The sequence below is a fragment of the Pelodiscus sinensis genome, chromosome 6 (genome assembly GCF_049634645.1).
Source record: "Pelodiscus sinensis isolate JC-2024 chromosome 6, ASM4963464v1, whole genome shotgun sequence".
Lineage (NCBI taxonomy): Eukaryota > Metazoa > Chordata > Testudines > Trionychidae > Pelodiscus > Pelodiscus sinensis.
Genome location: NC_134716.1, coordinates 90,195,749 through 90,220,126, shown reverse-complemented (window position 1 = coordinate 90,220,126; position 24,378 = coordinate 90,195,749). Strand labels below are relative to the sequence as shown.

The 24,378-nt window shown below is 40.1% G+C and overlaps 1 protein-coding gene across 2 annotated transcripts in view; it reads right to left on the bottom strand.

Annotated features, from left to right (window-relative positions):
• Nucleotides 1–1,315: 1,315 nt before the first annotated feature.
• TRIM23 (tripartite motif containing 23) overlaps nt 1,316–24,378 on the bottom strand; it is a 30,280-nt gene continuing 7,217 nt past the window's right edge. For both annotated transcript variants that reach the window (XM_006117005.4, XM_075932386.1), the window contains exons 3-11: nt 15,084–15,205; nt 13,407–13,685; nt 12,686–12,868; nt 8,454–8,669; nt 7,334–7,468; nt 6,905–7,034; nt 6,714–6,824; nt 5,002–5,126; nt 1,316–4,629 (exon numbers count right to left, since the gene is read on the bottom strand). In XM_006117005.4, coding sequence (XP_006117067.2) covers nt 4,450–4,629; nt 5,002–5,126; nt 6,714–6,824; nt 6,905–7,034; nt 7,334–7,468; nt 8,454–8,669; nt 12,686–12,868; nt 13,407–13,685; nt 15,084–15,205 — 1,481 coding nt within the window. In that variant the 3' untranslated portion in view covers nt 1,316–4,449. The remainder of the gene's footprint in view (nt 4,630–5,001; nt 5,127–6,713; nt 6,825–6,904; nt 7,035–7,333; nt 7,469–8,453; nt 8,670–12,685; nt 12,869–13,406; nt 13,686–15,083; nt 15,206–24,378) is intronic.

Sequence of the window (24,378 nt, the reverse complement as noted above, 5' to 3'; positions counted from 1 at the left end):
GAGAATAATCAATGCTCTAAATTTATACATTTTTTTTTAACTACCCTCCTTTTCAGTGAGACAAGGTGAGGCATTTTTTTTAATTGGACCTGCTTCTGCTGAGGAGAGACAAGCTTTTGAAAACTAATGAAAATTATATATAGAATTAACTTATAAATAGTTCTGAAAGTTTGTTTGTCCCGAAAGATCTCTGAAATGGTAAGAGCTAGAAACACCAAATTTTGCAGATACTACTGATTTTCTAACTTAAATAACTGGATTGGCTATATCTTGAAATTGGTTCCCCCAGAGCCCCACTTGGGCCATTAATTAGCTTTTAGTCGTGCCTGATCGTAGGCATTTGCTGGACTCTTCTGTTAAGTGTGTCACAAACTGCAACTACGAGATCCTTTCCCTATGATGACAGAAAAAGTACTAGCTATTTTAATTTCTTAAAGTAATATATGAGAAGTTTCCAATAAAATATGCTATATTAATGTCATTGACATAGTTCATTCATCACGCCTTTTACTATATTTTTGTTGAGCGATACCGGGTATTTCTACTAGTATAAAATAAAACTAAGTCACACACCTTGTGGCTTTAGCACTGCATACAACCTATCTTCAGTATCAGAATTTTTTTTATTACTATAACCAGTTTAAGTCATCAGATAAAGATATCCTTCACAAACCACCACCTGGATTAATTCTCAGCACACTGTTGCTATTCTGTTTTATAAAGCATTGCCCATTCCACAACATGCTATTCTCTCACTCAGGAAGAGTTACAGTATCAATGAGAAATAATTTCCTGCCACATGTAAGAATACAAATGCAATACCGCACCTGCATTAAATCAACGTGTCACTGCAGTCAGCAGACACCAATGAGCGTACGTACATCTGTATAAAGTGCCTCTTCTGAGTAGAGCTTCACCTCAAACTTGCAAAGTTTGTTTACCTCAATCAAAGTCTTCTAAATGTGGAGATTTGTTCCTAATACTCAAAATAGCTTTAGGTATAGTAAAGAAACAACTATCCATGTTAATATTAAAAGTGAAATCTCTGATGCCTACTTTCAGTTAAGTAGTGCAACTTTTTTGTGTGTTCCACGGTTATTGGAAGATAAGTATTAATATAATTGAATCTTTTAGAATTTTAGGTGCCAATGCCAACACTTTCAGCATTACTAAATGCTTATCGTCCGGCCATAACCTTTTCATTGTGAACAAATTCCAGCATTAGACTGATTAGATACATTTTTACTCTTAGCTTAAACTGCAACAAAAGTGGTTTAAATGAAAGTGCTCAAAAGAAAGATAGTACCCTAAACCAGATAGTTAAAGCATTCTCTTTATTTGGGAAAAAAATGTTCAAAGCAATTCAGAAACTTTCTGCTAAATCACTCTTCCTTTAAGTAAGATTGGTTCTTTTGTGAAGTACCATCATACCCAACTCTGCTCCAGCAGCCCACAACAAGAACTATCTTGGTGAATGTGTTCCTGCAGATGAAACCTCAGTCATCATTCAGTCCACAAACAAGTAAGTTCAATTATATACAATGAAAGTTAGATAACACGAAGCCAGGCATTACTGTGTAAAGAGTTTAGCTATTGTTTACAATTTTAAACCAAGATTAATTTAAAAACACTTCTTCAGTCACTGCATATTACATTTATTCAGTTTCACAATTAAGCCAAAATTCACACTTGATAGCTAAATGCTACCATTAACTTTTTGAATAATTAGGGGTTTTCATTTTAACCAGATAATTGTCTGCAATACTACTAAATTCATAACCGAATGCAAGAAACACATCCCAATAATAAATTGCATAAGTTAATTAACTAAAATCTGAATTAAAGTTCAAGACATTGAAAATTTACAATTGAAGCAGTTTATATATAGTATTAACTTATAATACAAATAAATCTAAGTTTACCTGATAACACCTGAAACGTTCACAGACAAATGCAACACCTATTTTCACAGTTACTTGAAATCAGTCACATAATAGTTTCCATTTACAAAGAATGCTTTTATGCAAGTATACTACATTTGCAGCAGAACTTTCTTTTGTACTGAAAGTAAAAAATAAATGTGATTTTGTTTCCTCCCAAACATACTCTGCTCTTCAAGACCTTATAAAGTGTTGACGGGTTTTGCTGAGTGCTTTACAATAATCAAAGAAAACAAAAGTAACAGCTGAGCAGGTGCGCATGTACAATCCAATGAACTGACTGTGTAGAATGTACAAACTGAAATGTCAAGTTTCATACTTGATCTTCCCACCAATGCATGTTTTATTCATTAAAAACCTTCCAGCTGAAGTATATTACTTGGAACTTGTTCATATTTGAAAATAAAACTATGAAAAGGATAGTTTAATACTTAAAGGTCTATGTTGCAATATAGGTAGAGCAGGTAATCAGAAGGGCAGAAAACATCTATAAGACTGAAAGGGGTGAACAATTTCAGTTCAAGTTGGGCAGCAAAAACTCTTCAATCTATGTAAATTATGTACAATATATCATGTTTTTCTGAAGGAAAATAGAGCTTTCAAATACAGTCTGAACTTAGTCTCTGTAAAATTCTTCTCTTAGTATTTAGTATGGGTGCAAAGATTTATAAGATCACTTCTAAATGTAAAAACAAACTTAATTTGTAGCCCCTCCTCTGAAAATAGTGATGCTTACTGTCACTTGAGTTACAATACAAATTTTTCAATTTTAGCAATCAATGTACATATAAACACAATAAGAATGAAATGAAGAATGAAGGTCATTATAAACCAGTGTCATCAGGAGAAGCAGTTACCAAAACTGCATCCTCCTGAATTACAAATGTATTAGTTTGTCTATATATTCTTTCCTTTAATTATGTATGTAATGGGGAAAATGCTACAAAATATGTACTACAGTAAATACAGTAAGATGTCCGTTGCAGAGGCCTGCAGAGTCCTTCTGCATAGCCTCATCAGTTCCCAGGAGTCACACAGTTAGAGGATGGAATAGAGGAGCCACGCTAGGTGTGTTCACTGCACAGATTTATGGTGATCAGAACTGTGTACACAGCAAAAAAGAAGAAATTAAGTAATTCCAACCTTCTCTAAAATTAAACAGAGATACAGCCCCAGGATTGTGAGTTTGAGAATGAATTATCTTTCAGAACAGGCACTGAGCATAGTACCAAGTATGTAAAGAATCTGAATCAGAAACTAAACTTCTAGATCTGATTTTACCATCTGCTCTTCAAAGTAAGAGTTAAGTGTGCAGTTTTTTTACAACAGGCTATTTAATATTTGAAGGCTGCTACCTTTTTCTAGACACAACTCCTGTAAAAATATCAAGTGGGCTGACATTTCAACTGCTTTCTTTAGGAAGTTCTCAGCTTCACTTAACTTAAGGATGGGATTCAATATCTTAAGATGCATGTTCCTGGACATTCCCAGGTAACTCCTATTTATAATCAATATATTGTACATTATTCAAGGAAAGGTGACATTTTAGAGTGCACAATTTTACTTTGCTTTCATTTATGTGAATCTTTCAGTATTACTAAATAGTAGTTAATGCCAATACCCATCACATCTGCAAGATCCTAAGATTATTACTAGGGTGTTAAAACTGTCTAACCCTATACCTCCCTCCCCCAGGGCATGCAATAAGGTTAATAAATAAATGATTGGGCAATAAACTTTTCTTCTTGTAGTGTCTATATGGAGTTTTTCAATGCCTTTAAAGTAATGCCTTTTTAAATGTACAAGCAGCATCATGTATTACCCAAGAGCATCTAGAGTTGTACTTGTTTTGTAAACTCCTCAAGAATTTATTGGGGGACGGGGAGGGGGGGGTTAAATTGCCTTTTAGGTAAGTATTTTAAGTCCCTAATAATCTTAATCTAATAGTAACTTCTGAGACTATGGTAAATGTTAGATCAATTTAGAAACACAATTCTCAGAGGGTTATTGGTATTAGTCTGTATTTAGAAAAACAGCAAGGACTCCTATGGTACCTTAAAGACTAACAGATTTTTTGAGCATAAGATTTTGGGGGTAAAAAACACTTCATCAGATGCACCACCGAAGTGTTTTTTTTTAACCCACAAAAGCTTATGCCCAAATAAATCTATTCAGCCTTCAGGGTGCCACAGGATTCCTTGTTGTTTTTTGAGGTACGTAAAGTTTTAGCAGAACAAGTTTGCTTAAATTGGGTTACAAACCAGCTTCAGAACAACAACAAAAATCCAGGCACCTTAGCAGCCAGCCCATCCTTTTAGTCTGTTGCATTACCAAATTTAAAAAACGGAAGCAATTGCACAAAGTGTTTACTGCACCAATTTCACAATCTTTGATAAGCAGACACATGTACATTTTTTCTAATCTCCATCTTCACAATGCAGAGCTTATTACAACATCTTAACTCAATCAAATAAGTGAATTACAAATTTAATTTGCAACTGTTGTGAAATTAAGCCACATCCAGTACACCTGCAGCCACCAATTGTCTTGAGAGCCAGTCCAATCCTTCATATAGTCCCATGCCACTTCGCGCATCACAGCCCTGAATATACCAGCTACGGCCACAGCAGAGTTTATGGAGACTCAGCATTTCTGTGATTTCTTCTATAGAAAGAGCGCCCACTACATCCTGCAAGAAAGCAAGGCATTATTTTAAATGTACATTTATTCACTACAGTCAACTTTCTAGACAGTTCACTGAACATGATATAGATTATTTAGTATTGCTAGAAAATCTTCTACATCATAAAAATTGCAAACCAAATGAATAATCTTAAGGATGCACAGAAGGTTTTACTGATCTTGTCACCCAAGTTTAAACAGCTGCTGGATTTATTAAATAAATGACAGTCTGATCTTATAATATTGTCACTAAATAGTAAGGAAAAGCTTCTAAAGGTTATTCCCTTCCCATTTGCACTTTTGAATTATGGTAGACAGTTTACAAAGTTTGTGTTAAATTACAGTTTTAAAAAGAAAACTAGGTAGAAAAAATCAATACCTGCTTATTAGCAAAGATCAGCAGCAAGGCATCCCGCAATTCCTTTTCTGTTAATAACTTTGCAAGTTCACTGTGTGCTTCACTAACCCTGTCTTTGTGACTGCTATCAACAACAAATACCACCGCTATGAAAAAAAATACCAGAACATGTTACACATCCATTCACACATACTCTCAAAAGTCAGACATAATACCCAAATGGACTCTAAATTCTATTTCATAAACTCTCCTTTATTTCCAAGAGTCACATACAATCTGTATTGTATTTCTCAGATTTGCACATTAGCTCAAGTCTCAGCATTAAAATAGTGTACCAATAGACATATTTTTTTCCTAGATATGTGTCAAATATCTTCTCAAAAGCCAGCAGCTTAGTCCCCCAGCTACAGAAAGAAATTGCACTGGTGTTACTTAAGTCTGTTTTGAATCCCATTTAGTTAAACTCATTAAAATCCCTGTATGAACATTTCAGTTTAGCTTAAAACAATTCCTATTCAATTTAAATCAAAATAACAAATATCCACACATCTTTGCACCAGTTTAACTCAGTCTAAAAAAAATTACATCTTTTGTTAATCCAGTGCAATTTTCTCATGTTGACAAACCTTAAAATAAGGTTATATATACTTGTGGGAGGATCTCACGTGCCTAGAAGGCTGTCAAATCGCATGAATGAAGGTATGAGAGTCATCTACTGTTAGGAATTAATGAGGGTTGAAGAGAAGAGATGCGGAAGGAAAATTAATGGGTTAAGGAAGCAGCACAGGAGAACCAAAATTCTCTAAATTTCAGCACTTCCCAGCTTTTACACTAGAAAAATAAGACAGTTACAGCAAAGAAGCAAATTAACGGTTAGTATTTTCAATTCTTATCCTGTCCCTGCACCTCCTCTCCTCTCATAGGGTCCCATATTGGAAATCTCTACACTCTGACTTTTGAGATTAAAAATAATCATTTTTGGAGATTACATTAAACAAGAGTGATTAAAAATGTCACAAAATTCTGCAAAGAATGCTATGAAGAATGCACATAGGAAACTGATGTTTGTTGTCCTTAAAAGAGTCTATGAGTTTAAGAATGATTTCGTGAAATATTTAATTCAAGAATCTGAACTCCAGTTTAAATAGAAAATTTTAACTATAGAGCACTTAGGAAATTTCCATAATTCAGTGCTCAAAAGCATAGTAGGTACTTTCATGCCAGTGACATTCAGAAGAATGTTTTTTCATGGGAACAGCAAAGCTGTTATGATTTACCTGTTTTTACTGATATAAATGTAACTATGATTGGACTTTATGCTGCAGGAGCTATGTCACTTTGTAGAGCTTCTAAGCAAGAAAGGCTGAGTAATTTCAATTATCATCGAATGTTTATATGTTATGTGCTGCTTTTCACCACTGTGAACTTCTGGAATGCTGCATCTTTGTCCGCTGTCAGCTAACAACAATGTAATAGAGGTTCTAATTTTTGTTATGGCTCCAGGCACTATCTGAAGAATTTATGATGAATTCAACTTTTCCCAGAAGACATCAAGATCAACTGGACCAAAGTGTTTTCTTACACCATAAATCTAGCACCTGCACTTTGTTTAATTTTGTAGCATATGCATTCATTAGTGCCAAAAAGAATTATTATAAATCATGTAACCATAGAACATTGAAATAAAATAAGTAAGCATGTGTAAAACCATCTAAATGTTTTTGCAATCCTACCTTGTGTATTGAGGTAATAATGCTTCCACAAAGGCCTCAACTTGTGCTTCCCTCCTACATCCCAAATAGTAAACTTCAGATTTTTATATTCTACAGTTTCAACATTAAAACCTAAAAGAGAAAAGTTCATTTTTTATATTCTTACTCCTAATAATGAAGGAGTCAAACTTTTAAATCACTCAATTACATACCTATTGTTGGAATAGGTTGCATGAACTCATCCTGCTTTAACTTAAACAAAATAGTTGTTTTGCCAGCTCCATCTAATCCTAGGGTCACAACTCGAATCTCCATTTTTGGTCCAATATGTACCCTATTGTCCTGAGGAAAAATATATAAGCAATGAAAACAAGCAAGATCCATTTTCTCTGCCTTTGTAGAAAACTCCACAATCTCAGTGGCATGCAACATCTCACTATTTGTAAAGTGCCAAATAAGAGTCATTCGTAGTCAGAAAAATTGTAAACAAAGATGTATTATACATGATGAATACATTTGGTTTATGAGAAGTTTGGTGATAAATCACTGCAGTTTTCCTTTAAAACACATTTTGAATTTCAGAAGGGAGATCTATTTTCACTAGAATGGTGAAGACATAAAAAGGGTTTTGAAGACTATACCTTTGTAAAAGTGACAGGAATGCTAGCATCCAGCTGTATATGATCTGCAAGTTCTGTAAATTGCTGCTGCTGTTTTTGTAATGTTTCTAGTAGCCTTGTAATCTCCTGTTTAGCCAACACTACTCTGCAATCATCCTAAAACAGACAAAGGCAGAAGCACTCTTTCCACAAGTAAACTACTTAATGCAAAAAGGGTTAAGATAATTATGTATGGTAATAAAACTGTTTTCTTTTTATTTTGAATAAGCTAATAAAATGAAGTTTATATTTACAAAAATACAGTAAGAAATTATATTTTTCAAATTTTTACACTACAAAAAGCTTTGCAAAAAATAAACAAAATACACCGATGTGAAAGAATAATATTTATCAATATTTATTATTCACATTACTATAGCTTCCTCAGGCTTAGTATACAGCAAGTAGTTAACAGCACATAGCAGTACACCACCACAATGTAGAAAAACTCTACCAGCTGTTAAGTGTGGGAAGTTTAGTTAGGTAGAATATCAGTATTTAAGGTGAAATTTGACCAGTCAGTTCCCAAAGGCTTAGAAACACAAAAGCAATTTAAAATCATGTTTAAAAAATATAAAGCCAGCTTTAAAGTAATAGCATAGTAAATTAATAAAACTCAAAGAATTTTAAAAATAAAGTTTACTTTTCACTAAATATATTATTTATTTCCTTTTTTCTCATGTTGAACAATAACAGACTGGTCAGTTTTATCTTTTGTATAGCCACATCCTTGTACTTATACTTAGCACAGGGCTGCAAAGTTTGGGTTTCAAATCCTGCAGAGAACCAATTAATACCAAGCAAATATTTTTCTTCCCCAATTTTATTTCCATGAAAGCATCCATTTTAGTGACAAAGGCAACTGTAAAAATTTTCCTGTGTAAAACCTATATTTTTTATCCTGAACTACACACTGGTGTCTCCATATGCACACAATGAATAATTGCTATTATGTTTTCAATCTCACCTGATAGTAGTGTGTTTCTAACATGAAGAAGAAAATTTTCAAGTACAGCTTTAATTTAGCAGGTTACAGCCTAGGCTTCATTTATGGGACTAACCCATGCACTTGTTCCATGATACAGCTTACTTAATCACCTACCTGCTGTAAAGTCTTTTCACAGTGAAGACAAGCAGTTGAAACCTGTGACAACAGGATGGTCATGTCTTCTTGCTGTTGTCTGAGCCAGATCAATTTCTCCCGCACATGTACATCAACCACGCTAAGTGCCATTTCTTCCTGGCGACAAAGGGTTTCATGAAGATCAGAAAAATAGGCTCGAACGCATGAACGGGCATTTTCTGCAGTACCTGGAACCTGCAGTGTAAAGTCACAAAACCAAAGAGACAAAATTGGCAATCATTTTATCTAGACAGTATAATGCTTAATGCTGTGTCACATTCCAACTCCTAATTTTACAATGAGCTTGACTGGTGGATTCAGATCTCAGAAGCAGTTTTGATAAGGTCATAGATAGGGTTGCCAGGTGTCTGGTACGGTAGCGGACAGCCTGGTATTTGTGCTCTTTGTCAGGTAAAAAAAATCAGAAAATACCAGACATGTGCAATGTCTGGTATTTTCGGATTTTTCCGGCTGCGCAATGGATGGAAGCCTGGCGTGGGCAGGGGGAGCAGCTGGGAGTCTCAGCTGGGAGGCAGGGCTGCGATTGCTACCAGGAGCCCTCAGTTGGTGGAGTGTGAGGAGGAGGGGGAAGCCTCCTCCTTGCTCATGCGTCACCGGGAGCCTCCACGGTACAGGCAGCAAGTGCCCAGGTCAGTCCCGCTCCCCGCCAGCCAATTTGCTCACCCCTTGCCCCCCCCCCACTTCCCAGCTGCCTAGTTCTCCCCCACTTTCCCTCCTGATCTTCCCTGGCCAGCCTCTCTGCACCCCCACCCCTGCCAGCTCTGCTTCCCGCTCCCCCTTCCTCTCAGCCAGCGCCGCTGCAACCCCCTGCCAGCTCTGCTTCCCGGCCCCCCCAGCTCTGCTTCCCACCCCCCCAGCTTCGCGGCTCCCGACCCCACCTGCTCTGCTTCCCGCTGGCTCATTCCTTTTCCTGACCTCCTCCGGCCAGTGCCGCTGCACCCGTCCCCCGGGCTAGCTCTGCTTCCCGTCCTCCCCTTCCAGCCCTCGATCCCCCCCCCAGCTGTCCATCCCGCCCCCCCTTACTCCTAGCCAGACCTACCCCCTCCTCATACCCCCTCCTCCGATATCCCACGGCCAGCCCCATTCCACCCTACCCCTCCCCCCCATGACCAGCCCTGCTTCCTGTTGGCCCCCCCATCTCTCCCAGCCAGCCCCGTTGCCCCCACCCCCGTTAGCTGTTTCCAGGCCCCCCCCCCCCCACTTCCCGGCCAGCACCACTCCCTTCCTGGCTAGTGCTCCCCTCCCTTGTCCCCCACATGAGGTGTGTCCGGTCTTTTGGGTTTTTTTAAATGACAACCTGGTAACCCCTAGCAATGATCCAGGTTCCTGGAGGTTTTTTTTTGCTCAACAACTTTGGTCCCCCCCCCTTGAACAAAATGTTTTCCCAGTGGTTTTTTTCGGGTGGTGGGGGGTGTTCGGTATTTTTGTTTCAGACATCTATCTGGCAACACTAGTTGTAGATCTGCTCCCAGCACAAAGGAGCTTTCACAGTTTATTCCAATAAACATTTATTTATTACAGTGTATGAAAATAAATACTATCAGGGAGTAATAACTTGAAAACAATACAACAGGAGACATGAACATATGGACAAACTATTTGCCATAGTACTTCAATGGCATAAAATGTTCTGGGGAGATTTTGTATGACTGTGAAACTGCAGAAAACAGCTCCCCCTCTCCCGCATACTCCCAAACCAGAAAACAGGATGGAAGCAAAGGGAAGACATACAAGAGGGAAGGAGAAATGAGACCAGGGAGTGGGGATGGGGTGGGGTGGGGGGAGAGAAGATACCTTGGGTTTTGTGCAATTGGTCCTCCCTCATTTCTACAAAAGTAGACCTGCCCAGCTGAAGAAGGCTGCATCTAGACTCTGCTGACTCTATAACTGACACATGGGTGTGTCTAAACTACATGGCTCCGTCGATGGAGCCATGTAGATTAGTTTACTCGGCAAAGGGAAATGCCTCATGAAACGAGACTTACAGGATCTGCCAACGAAGGTTTCTGGGGTCGGCAGATCCCCGTCTAGACTGCCACGCTGTGCCGACAAACAGCTGATCGGCACAGCACGGGGGCCATTTTGATTTAAATGAAGATGCAATTATTTAAATCGCCGCTTCATTTCCCTTTGCTGAGTAAACTAATCTGTATGGCTCCGTCGATGGAGCCATGTAGTTTAGACATACCCAATGACTCTTTCCACAGCGGGATCCTGTTTGGCTCAGCCAGTCCACCCACACCTGGTGCACCTGGCACGGAGGGGCAGAGATCCAGCATGTTTCTGGGGCTGGCCCAGCCCTTACCCAGTTTTGTGAGATCCTGACAGTGTAATTGGGCAACAGAATGACAGATTAAATTTAATGTTAATAAATGCAAAGTAATGCACATTGCAAAATATCATCCCAACTGCTCGTATAAAATGATGGGATCAAAATTAGCTATTGCTACTCAAGTGAGATCTTGGAACCACTGTGGATAGGTCTCTGAAAATATTCACTCATTTGTAGCAGCAGTCAAGAAAGCAAACAAACAATGCTGTGAATCATTAAGAAAGGGATATATAATAAGACAGAAAATATCTTATTGCCTTGTTATAAATCCATGGTATGCCTTCATCTTGAATACTCTATGCACATATGGTCGCCTCATCTCACAAAGATATATTGGGATTGGAAGTGGGCAACAAAAATGATTAGAGTACGAAACAGCTACCAACTGAGAGGAGATTAACAAGACTGGCACTTTTTATCTTGGAAAAGTGATGACTAAGGGGAGATAGGATAGAGTTCAATAAAATTACGATTGGTTTGGAGAAAGTGAATTAGGACATGATTTCCTCTTTCCCATAACACAAGAAACTCGGCTATGAAGCCTCTAGAGGTTTCATGCCAGTCCCAAGCCTGCATAAAGGAGGAGGATTGATCAGATGAGTGTTGATGCACTGATTGTAAAACAACAATACACATGAAATCTGATGCCAGAACGACTAACTGATAAAAGATGCCAGCTCAGATGTCACCCAGATCTACAGAAACTAAGCCACTCCGCACTAGACAGATGGAAGGAAATAGTGAGAGAGGCATCGGACACCAACAGGCATTGAGCGCCCATGCTTGTTGATAGTGATGATGATGGTGGTAACACAAGAACTAGGGGTAACCAAATGAAATTAGTAGGTAGCAGGTTTAAAACAAATATAAGGAAATATTTCTGCACACAATGCACAGTCAACCTGTGGAACTCCTTGGCAGACGATGTTGTAAAATCCAAGAAAATAACAGGATTCAAAAAAGAACTAGATAAATTGACAAAGAATAGATTCATCAATTGCTATTAATCAGGATGGGCAGCGATGTTGCCCCTACCCTCTTGTTTGTCAGAAGCTGGGAATGGGTTACAGGGGATGAATTACTTGATGATTACCTGTTCCGTTCATTCCCTCTGGGGCTCCTAGTATTGGCCACTGACAGAAGACAGGGCTAGATGGATGTTTGGTCTGACCCAGTATGGCATTCTTATCAGATGCAGCCTCACTGCTGAATCCCTGTACCAGGGGAGATGGGAGCTTCAGGGTGATCTCCCACCCCAATGCAGTCAATGGCCTGGGATCCCCACTTTGCTATTCGATAGCCACATTTCAAGAGCTTGCAAATGTTCAAATACTGTATACAGCTTCTCCCAACGAACAAGTTACAGACCAAAAACTTGGCCGTAGCTCGATCTGTTCTTAACTCTGACCCCATTGAGTTACATAGCAACCGCGCTGTTCGTAAGCACAGGTTGCGTTCGTAACTCGGGGACCGCTTTTACAACCGCTCCATGGGAGCTTTGGTCATTAATGCCAACAGTCGTAACTCGACCGTTCACAACTTGGGGACCAACTGTACATAATTTTTTGTCACAGAAATCATTCACGTATATAGCTCTCCCCACAACCACTCAAATTTCAGTGAAATAAAGGAGACAATCAATGAGATATAAGTTGTCTTGCCATCTTCTCTCTCTGGACTCAGACTTTCAAGGTGTAAGCACTCTGGAACATCTACAGACTTTGCAGAACTGAGGGAGCTCAGTAACTTGCAGCACCAGACTATGAGTGAACTCTTCCGAATATTTCTCATGTAACGCTTAAAATATTTGGTTACTAAAGAGAAAATTACACTGTATTTAAGAAAAACAATTTCTTACATGCTCTGTATGGGCCATTCCAGCTCCATCTTCCACTATTTGTTCTCCTCCTTCAATTTGTTGAACAATTCTAACTAGTTTCCTGGAATAGTCCGAGATTTCTTCTGTGAAAGTTCTTATACAGTGTGCCATATCTAAAATGGATGCACGGATCTGGTTTGCTTCTGGTTCCAAAACAGAATGCTACAATCAAAAGTAACATGCCAAATGTCAGCTCTAAGTTTCCCTTCCAATCAGGAGGAAATGGAAAGATTTGTACTAAATTTAATGTTTGATCAATCAAAACAATCAAGTATCATTCATTTTGTTATGAGACTGAAACAGGGATCTAGCAATCATAAAAATAACTACATCTTTAATAAAATGAAAGAATAAGAAAAAAAAACATTTGGTCTACTCTAGATTGACTGTGATGCTGAAACCTCTACACCATGAGCAGCTAACAATGATCAAAACAGGTCACTCGCACAGATGATTATCTTTTCTGCCTTAAACAGGTGAAAAAGAATTTTGTGGTTTTACAGATCACAATATTTTTTGTAGTTGTACTGTTACCACAGCAGTTGCTTGTAGTGAAGGAAAGGAACAAAAAAGCAGTCATCTTCATAAAAGGATCAAAGATCAGGCATAAACTCCTTTTCTCAAATAGCTTAACAATGGAAAAAAATATTGCTTTCTTAAACCACCTAACAGCATGGGCGTAATAGAAAAATAACAGTACCTTATGGCCTTGATGCTTTCCATATTCTTTGCAAACACAACACATAAGGGGACTGGTCTGACAACCTTCTTCTAAACAAACAAATTCAATGGCATGCACCTGATGCTGGCAACACATGGTCTTCTCATGAGGTTTTTCAGCAAGAGGTACACGCCTATGTTTTGCCAGTGTCTTCGTAGAATGGGTAAGCTGTGAACACTCTGCACACAAATGAGTAGCACAAACTGTGCAGTATACAGATGCAACATGAGCTTCATCTTCATCACAACGAATGATGCTCTTTAAACAAAAGAAAAATCACGCATGAATATTAGATCCCAAAAATTCAAAACAGATATTTTCAATTTGTTCGAGACTAAAAATGTCACACTTCCCCTTAAAATTAACAAGTGTCGATGAACATTCATCTTATTCCAAATGTGTAATTTTAAATTCTGCATTCTCTCACCAAGTTCTTCTTTGAAAATAAATGTTAAAACAATTCACCATCTGAGTGAACCAAAAGTTACTAATTTTCAAAGGTACTGAGTATTCACAACTCAAACTGAATTCAACAGGCGCTGAAGATGCTCAAAAATAATGAAACTCTGAACCCAACCCTACTCCAATGTCTCTTTATATTGTTTCTAGGATTGATTACATGGCATTGGTTCAGTAACAATTTCACTACAATAACATTGTTGTATAAGCATCCACAGGAAACATTCAAAACAGCTAATTAATGCATTTACCAAATTCATATAAAAGGATGAACTTTAGGGTGAGGAAGTTGTTTTCAGATTTTTAGTGTTGCAGCTTTTTTGGGGGGGGGGGCTATGGGGCTACGTCCCCTGCTCTCCATGCTGGCCAACCCCCTCTCTCTGGGGGTAACCAGCCCAAGGCAAAGCAGCCCTGGCTCTCCTTATCACTGCTGGAGAGGGTCGGGCTGAGGCAGCACCAGCCCTGGCTCCTCCCCCAGCCACCAGGAAAGTCCAGGCCGAGGCCACACCAGCCCCTGCTCCTCCCCTGGCCGCTGTGGAGGGCTGGACCGAAGCTGTGGTGTGACGGCCCCAGCTCTCCATGCCCCCATCCAGCCGCCAGGAACAGCCAGGCCAAAGTAACTCCAGCTCTCCCCCTGGTTGCTGAGGAGGGGAGGGCAAGGTCAGAGCTGCAACGCAGCAGCTCTGGCTATTCACGTGGCCCCTGGGGAGAGGCGAATCAGGCAGGAAATGAGTGGAGCTTCGCTCCTGTGGATGCAGATGATGTGATGACATCATTCTGTTATCTTGCAGAGAAAAAAAATTATATATAGAGAGAGATACTGCAGCTAAAAGACATTTATAAAGAATGGCATCCTCCAAAAGAGTTTAATGACCTTTTCCAATGAACATAAGTGTTCAGGCTAAGTGCTAATTTTGGTTTTATCTCTATTTAAGTCTATATGTACTGGACCATAACCTCTGCACAAATACTCAAGTTTTTAGTATTTCCTTATGCTGAGAAAAATGCAAAATCATTAAACAGTGATTTGTTTATTTGCAGGGTGAGATCTAGGATTTGTATAGCTAAAATACACACATTCTGCAACCATAGGAACTTTTAATTTGGTACATCTTTCACTTTAAAACTGTGAAGAGGAGAGAGTTTACTTTTAGATTAATGAAAATTAAACAAAGATAAATGTTTTTGAATCTACACCTCTCCAGACTGGCCAATAGCTTCCTCAGTTGTCCCATATTGGCCAGCAGAGCCATTCTGCAGTCGTTCCAAAAGCTCCAGCAAAGCAAAGTTTTTTTTCAAGCCCCAGACGCCAGAATCTCCTATTTTTCAAAGAGAAAATTAGATTAAAAAAATATCACCACAAACTGCATTTGAGTTTCTACTGGCTAGAAATTAAAAGGAGTAAATATTCCTGCAAAACTGCTAGAAGCAAAGTCAGTTATATAAACAATTCTGTGTAGTTTCTGCAGTATGGAAGCTGGCAAGATTACTGTAAGAGTTTACAGTATTTTAACAAAACCAGCTGGCTAAGGACCTGAAATATTTGAAGCAAAAAATAACAACAAATAGCCTACATTTATGACTGCCACAAACCTTTACAACTGTGCTTTTTCCCTGATCACCCAGTATAAAAATACTACTATGAACCACTTAATAGTGAAATATAATTTCCTTAAGATTCCTTCATGGCCATAAAAGATCCAAAGTCATCAGAAAATATATATTTCTTCCACACTAATGATTTCAGAAGTGGCAAACCCATTAAGAACAACTTGAGAACATATGAACGGCCATACTGGGTCAGGCCAAAGGTCTATCTAGCCTAGTATCTAATCTTCTGACAGTGGCCAATATCAAATGCCCCAGAGGGAGGAAAAACAACAGGTAATCTTCACATGATCCCTCTCTTGTCACCCATTTACAGACAAACAGAGGCTAGGGACACCATTCCTTCCCATCCTGGCTAATAGCCATCGATAGACCTAATCTCCATGAATCAATCTAACTCTTTTTTGAACCCTGTTAAAGTCCTAGTCTTCACCATATCCTCTGGCAAGGGGTTCCACAGGTTGACTGTGCACAGAATGAAGAAACACTTCCGTTTTTTTGTGCTTCCTATTAATTTCATTCGGTGACCTCTAGTTATTATATTGTGGGAATAAGTAAATAACTTCTTCCTATTCACTTTTTCCACACCAATCCTGCTTTTATAGACATCTATTATATCCCCCTCCACCCCCGTCTCCTCTTTTCTAAGCTGAAATGTCAAAGTCTTTTTAATCCCGCTTCATATGGGCCCCGTTCCAAACCCCTAATCATTTTTGTTGTCCTTTTCTGAACCTTTTCTAATGCTAATTTATCTTTTTTTAAGACCACATCCGTATACAGTATTCAAGATGTAGGCGTACCATGGTTTTATATAGAGACAATAAAATATTCTCTGTCTTATTCTCTATCCCTTTTTTAATGACTCCTAAATTCTATTTGCTTTTTCGACTGCCGCTGCACACTGAGTGGATATTTTCAGAGAACTTTTCCACAATGACTCCATGATCTTTCTCAAGTAGCTGTAGCTAAATAAGTTCCCATCATATTGTATGCATAGTTGGGATTATTTTTTCCCAATGTGCATTACTTTACATTTATCAACATTAAATTTCATTTGCCATTTTGTTACCAAACTAAGTGATTGGGTGAGATCTTTCTGAAGCTCTTCACACTCTGCTTTGATCTTAACTATCTTGAACAGTTTGGTATCATCTGCAAATTTTACCACCTGTTTACCCCTTTCTCCAGATCTTTTATAAATACGTTGAATAGGATGGGTCCTAGAACAGATCCTTTGGGGGGGGCACTAGTTACCTCTCTCCACTCGGAAAACTCTTTTAACCAGTTATCAATCCATGAAATGACTTTACTCTTATCCCATGACAACTTACTTTACTTAAGAGCCTTTGGTGAGGGACCCTGTCACACGCTTTCTGGAAATCTAAGTACCCACTGGATCCCCCTTGTCTACATGTTTGTTGACCCTTCAAAGAACTCTAGTAGATTACTAAGGCATGATTTCCCTTTACAGAAACCACATTGACTTTCTTAAAACAAATTATGTTCATCTACATGTTTGACAATTTTATTCTTTACTATAGTTTCAACTAATTTGCTCAGTATTGAGGTTAGACTTATCAATCTGTAATTGCCATGATCACCTCTAGAGCCCTTTTTAAATACTGGCATCACATTAGCTATCTTCCACTCATTGGGTACGGAAGCTGATTTAAAGGATAGGTTACAAACCACAGTTAACAGTTCCGCAATTTCACATTTGAGTTATTTCAGAATTCTTAGGTGAATGCCATCTGGTCCTGGTGACTTGTTACCGTTAAATTTATCAATCTGTTCCAAAACCTCCTCTGATGACACCTCAATCTGGGACAATTCTTCACATTTGTCACCTAAAAACAATGGTTCAGGTTTGGGAATCTCCCAAATATCCTCAGCCATGAAGACTGAAGCAAATCATTCACTTAGCTTCTCTGCAATGACCTTATTGTCTTTGAGTGTTCCTTTAACATCTCGATAGTGCAAGGGCCCAACTAGTTGTTTAGCAGGCTTCCTGCTTCTGACATACTTAAAAAACATTTGCTATTACTTTGAGTTTTTGGTTTACAGGCAGTCCCCGGGTTACGTCAGTCCGACTTAAGTCGGACCCCTAGTTACGAACCGGGGGAGGGGGGTCCCCGCTAGTGCGGGGTGCCTCCCCCACTGTCGCCACCTCTGGCGGCGTGGGGGGCACTTCCTCCCAGCAGACCAGGGAGACACGGAGCTAGCGCCCCCCCCCCCCCCAGCAGACCAGGGGGACGCAGAATGGCTTTTCTTGCTGCGGAGGACGCGGGCGGCAGGAGCGCCAAGACGCGCTGCGGTCCCGCCGCCCGCGTCCTCCGTGGCGAGAAAAGCTGCTCCGCGTCTCCCTAGTCTGCTGGGGCGGGGGGGCAGCGCATCTAGTGCGCCCCTCCCCCCCAGCAGACCAGGCTTTTCTCGCCGACGCCTGGGGTAGAGCAGCTGGGAGGCTTCCGGGTTGGTCCCACAGCGCCGAGGTGCGGTGCTACTGGACCAATCCAGCAGCACCCCAGCTGCTCTGCCCCAGGCGTGTCCGATTCAGCCGCTGCTGGTCAGTTTCAACAGCGGCTGAATCTGGACGCCAGTTCCGACTTACATACAAATTCAACTTAAGAACAAACCTACAGTCCCTATCTTGTACGTAACCCGGGGACTGCTTGTACTGTTTTTCAAACTCCTTTTTAGTTTTTCTTATTATATTTTTACACTTCATATGACAAAGTTTATCCTCCTTTCTATTTTCCTCACTAGGATTTGACTTCATTATTGGTCACTATTTCCAAGTGGTCCAGTCATGCTTCATTGCATGACACAAATGTGAAATCTGAACTAGATGTCAACCTGGGAATACGTTGGACTAGTAGTAGGCATGTCATCTACAAACAAGGGACCACATACAGCAGTGTTTCTTAAACTGTTCCGCAGCACACTGGTGTGCCGTGAGGCAGTCGGAGATGTGCTGCGGAGAACAACAGAATTCAAAATGGATGCCCTTGTAGGGGAAGGCAATTTTTTTTCCCCTCCGCCTCCTCAATAACTTTCCCCCAACCCTTTCTTTCCCCCTCAATAACTTTCCCCCTGATTTTTTTTTTTGGGGGGGGGGGGGGAGGAGTCAACAAAAAATCCTTGATATTCCCCATAAAAAAATATACTGTTTGGTGTTAAAAAGTTTGAGAAACATTGACATACAGCATGTTACCCCAAAAATATTCTCACTGGAGACCACCCGCGGTTACACTAGTATGGGTTTATTTCAACTAGGTAAAACTAAAGAGAAGAAAGCAGCCACCAAAGGTTTAAACTAAAGAAGATAGAACTCTCTCTCTCACACACACACACACACACACACACACACACCCCTCCATTCATTCACTCATTCACACCCATTCATTCCTGCCCTCAGGCAATCACACACTTACACAGACACATAGGCGTGTGCAGCACATTTCATTAGAGTGCGCACCCAGGACTGGCCTGAGCCATTCCTGCGCCCTGGGCCGCGGATGCACGGCCCCGCCCCCGGGCGCACGCCACCCCTCCAATTTATAATTAGGCACCCCCCCATAGCTTGGCACCCCGGGCAACTGCCCGGCTAGCCCCGCCCTTAATCCAGCCCTGCACAAAGGGAAATTTTTTTTTTAAAAAGGCGCACATTTATTGAATACTCAGTCATAAAGGACATTATTTTTATTCATCAAATAAACTAAAGAAACTAAAACTTAACTTAATTTTTTATAAATTAACAACTGAACTTTACTTAAATAAAAAAAAATGACACACAAAATACCAAATTTTTGCTGTAGTGATAACCAGGCGTATACAAAGATACAGTCAATTTTGATGACCTTTATCTTTAACCAGATAATTAGCTAACCCAAATTAACTAAAACAGATGAAGGTTTCTTCACCTTCCTGTCCTAGAGAATGAGACGTCGCTCACCAGGTGTTATGAACTTAAATTCCTCAATCACACAATCACATCTTTGTAATTAACTGACAAAGCCAATTCTTGTTCCATGTACAAAATGATGAGTGATTCGAGGCGCTGTTGGGACACTGTACTTCTTAGTTTGTTTTTTACATGTGCTAATTTTTAAAAGGCTCTTTCACGTGAACAGCTTGTAACAGGTAAGACTGTAAAGCATTGAATAGATTTGTAAAAGACCTGGAACATGGTAGACCGATCCGATTCCTTTAGCCAATCAAGCCACTCTCTTGTGGTGTTTGTAGTGCTACCTTCAGGAACAGATCCGTCATAACCCCGAAGCAATCCGACTTCAGCTTCCAACTCATCCAAGGACACTTTAAATTTGTTGGCAATGATTCTCATATCATCCCTGCCAATGTCTAAGCTCAGCAGTTTTCCCATTGCAGTCACAATTTTACAAGTCTCCTGTTCAAATTGCTGGTCAATGCCGGTAATCACTGAGTCTAGGAGCAGGTAAAATGAAGTTATTCTCTCCTGCTCCTCTTTTGTATCAAAGTGATGCTGGGACTCAAACACATCATCAATACGAGTGGACATTTTTCTCTTCTTAACTGAGGGAATCGATATATCATTCTCTACACACATTTTCACACTGTCATTGAAATAGACTGAAAATGTTCTGGACCACTTCTCATCACAACCAAAGAGTTACGCAAGCTTTTCACCCCTGTCATTGCAGTAAGTAAGTTGAGATCTGGAGCTTGAAAAGCCTTAATCACTTTTACCACCATCTGGAGAATAGGGTGCAATGTGAAGGGCAAAGATGAACTTGAATGAATTTAGTTCATGGATAAGGCCCCTGGCTTTTATTTTAGCCTCAGCAAGGCGAGTTGTTTCGATAATCTCTTGTAAACCTTGTAAAATGATTAGTAGTTTTCTTTTACAGCAACCACTGCTTCTACTCTGCATGCCCATCTTGTGTTTGACAGTGACTTAAAAGTGTGCAACTGGGATCTTACTTCTTGTGAAATCTTCTCCATTACTGCATGTCGCACAGGACTCCCCTCCATGAAGTCATAAAGAGTCTGAATAACACCAGAAAAATCAAAGACAGTTCTGTTTTGTTTATTTGAAGTGCATGCATCTACGAGGACGAGGTTCAAACAATGCACATAGCAGTGTACATAGAGTATTTCACTGTTCCTTTCTTTACATTTCATTTGAACTCCCGCAGTACATACAGACATAGTAGATGTGCCATCAAAACAGACAGACATCACTGATGACCAGTCAATTTTAAGAACGCTGAGGATGACATTTAACTGGTCAAAAATAGACTGAGCATCAACTGTTAGTCTCTCCACAGACACAAAATGTTCAACTGGACTATGTTTTTCATACCGCATCACAATGGACATCTGTTCATGGCGTCCACAGTCAGTAGTGTCATCAGCAATTATTAAGACCATTTTTCCATTTAGTGAAGACACAATCTTTTGTTGCAGAACGTTGTGCAAAGCCACAATTAAATCATTTTGGATGAGATTACTCAGATAGGTAGCATTGCGAGGAAATTGTTGCACATGCTGTGCCATTACGGGATCATATTTTTGGAGCATATTGACAAGATTTAGAAATAAACCTCTCTCAAAACTGTCAGCTTTTTCATTGTGACCCCTGAATTGTCTCCCACCTTTCGCCAAACACAGAACAATGTCAATAAGTCACTCCATTATACTTCGGTTATGGCACCGTTGTTCTTCTTGTTTAGACAGATAAGCTTGCTTGCCCTCATCCAACAATACATCAATAGGTTTCCCTTCATTAAAAGTTGACCATGATAAACAGCTCAACACATAAGATTTTGACAGTTAGTGGTTTTTAAAACATTCGTTAGCCCTATGCCAGTTGCTGAATCCCTTATCAATAAATGCTGGATCAGTGTGACCTTTGTTTGCTGCATCATTACAGGAGAAGAAACGGCAGTAGAAGCAAAATGCTGCATCCTTTGATGTGCTATATTCTAACCACCTATACTTTTCATACCAACCGTACTGAATGCTTCTTTGTTTATTCCCTATTGTACTTCTAGGAAACATGCTCAATCTAGGCTGATAAGGACCTCTAGATAATCGAGACTGACGTTCTAATCTATTTTTTGGAATATCACAGTCTGGGTCATCAGATGGAATGTTTGATGGCTTTGAATAGGAACTACACTGACCTGAACTAAGAGACAAAGTCTGTTTCTGTTGGTCATTACTCAGTTTATTGCATACACTGGAACTGGTGGCGGCATTATCTTCATGTAAGTTCTTAACCGAAGAGTATGAGGTATTTGCACTATTATCAGCACATTCATTATAACTCAGTTTGTCTGCTCCTTTTCTTATCTTAACAATGAACTGATCCATATTTTAAAATTAAAAGGGGGTATCCTACGATTGAATTAAAACGTAAAGTCACAGGCTTGTTATTCTATTTCAGTAGAGTACATGCAACAAAGATTACAAACACTGTAGACACTGCGCTGGGCATGCCTGACACGGCTGCTTATATAGGTCAAAGAATTTTCTAGACTAGTAGTCGGAGGGGGACAAGAGAACCAATGGTAATTCTGCACTTCTTTCATAATACAATACATACTTTAAAACTAAAAGAGTGTATCATGCAATTAAATTAAAATGCAAAGCCACTTTTTTTTTTTTTGAGACATTAGGGCAGTGGTCTCCAACCTTTTTATGTCCAAGATCACTTTTTAAAGTCAGAACAAGCCAAGCTCTACTGCCCCATCTTTCCCCCAAAACCCCACCCCCTCCTTGAAGCCCCACCCTTGGTTCTCCTCTTCTCCATCACTTGCTATTCCCAGCCCCTTATACACTGTCAGGGTACAGCTACACTGCCACTTTTTTTTTTATTCTGTCTAGACTGGGCCAAATGTCAGAAAAACCCTTTCTTTCGCAAGCCCCCTTCTTCCTCATGGAATGAAGAATACAGGGGTTACCGAAAGAGCATGTGTGCTGTTTCACTAAAAAAAAGCGGAAGAACTAATGCATCCCTGGACACAAAAGAGTTTTTCCAGGATACCTCTGGAATCCCAGGAAAACCCCAACAGTCTAACCATACCCTCACTGGGTTGAGACAGGATCTGTGGGCTCTAGGGTGGGAATGAGGTATTTGGATGTGGGAAGGGTGAGAGGTGCAAAGTCTAGGAGGGAATTTGGATGCAGGAGGAGGTGGCGAAGGGAATGCTACCTTGCATTTCTAAAAGTTTCTATGAACTATTCCACGGTCAATTGTTTTAGGCTATGTGCCACTTTTGGGCCAAGCCAACAAGCAGGTTGTTAAGACAGAATAGGTCTGAGGATGTCGGACAACCAGCAGTAGCCACCCAACTTCAGAAATATAGAAGACAATTTCTTGAAGCAGTTTGCTGAGCTCACCCTAGCCCTACAGAACTAAAACCCCCAGAGGAGGGTTCCCACAAGTATTAAGGTCAACCTTTGGAAACTGGCCATTTCCCAAATGCCACCAGTGAGTTGGGAACGAATTCAGGGTTGATGAATGCACTTGATGCTATTTTTACTAACACCACATATAAATCAGGACAATGATATTAGTAAGGCTGTCAAGCGATTAAAAAATTAATCGCAATTAATCACACTGTAAAACAATAATTAGAATATCTTGGATATTTTCTACATCTTCTAATATACTGATCTCAATTACAACAGAATACAAAGTGTATAGTGCTCACTTTATTTATTACATTTACACTGTAAAAAAAACTTCAGTTCACTTCTTTGAAGTATTGTAGTGCAAATTCTATCATGAAAGCTGAACTTAAATTCTTCTATATAATCAATATATTTGTGTCTTACTCAAAAGAGTCCTTTTTTAGCTCAGCCCCAGGTGTGGGCGGCACAGAGCCGGAAGGGGTTAGACTCTGCTGTGGGTAGTGCAGAGTTTGGGGGGGGGGGGGGGCCGGTTCAGCCCCCAACTGCAGGTGGCATAGGGCTCTGGGGTGGGGGGGGGGGGTCAGCCTCAAAGCTCAGGGGACGGGTCAGCCCCTGGACTGGGGGGGGGATAGACCCCCACCATGGGCAGTGCAGAATTCGGGACAGGGGACTCAGCTCCAAAATCAGATGTGTGGGAGGGTCAGACCCAGCCCCAGGAAGCAAAGAGAGGCTGGCTTGGGTAAGCCCTGCGGGGGAGGGGGGACCCCCTTGGGGGACACCCCCCGACTGTTTTATTTTAAAAAAATATGGTCACCTGGGAAGGGAGAAGGATGGGTGTCAGGGTTTTTTCTTCTTGTTTATTTCTCTGTTGGAGTTGGGATGGCTTCAGGGTTTTGTTTTTTCTTTCTTGCTGCTTCTTTTTACCATGCGCCCTCACTATTTGATCTGAGGAAGTGGATCTGGCCCACGAAAGCTCATCATCTAATAAACCATCTTGTTAGTCTTTAAAGTGCTACATTGTCCTGCATTTTGCTTCAGGTACCCCAGACTAACACGGCTACATTTCTATCACCCCTCTGGTGGCGGTTTGCATTACTGCGCCTTACCAAAGAGAGCAGCTAATGCTGGTTTGCTGCCCTCTGATTCTTAACATGCATCAATTTTTAATGCGTTAATTCTGCCCTGCGTTAATAACAGGCGTTAATGCCTACTAATTGACAGCCTAGTTATTAACTACAAATTATTAGGGATCCCCAGTTTTTCAGAAGCAACTAACCTACTTGGAGCTGTGGTATCCAACATGCTAGCCACATGTGGCTATTTGGCTGGTTGCCTGTGGCTAGTTGGCTTGAACAATGCATCTATTTGGCCAGTTGAGTGTGGCTAGCTCGCTATAGCAATAGCCACTACAGCAGCTAATACTTCAGAACTGGTTGGCCAGTTATAGAGCATTCTAGAGAGTTTGTGCATCTGTTTGTCTGTGAGT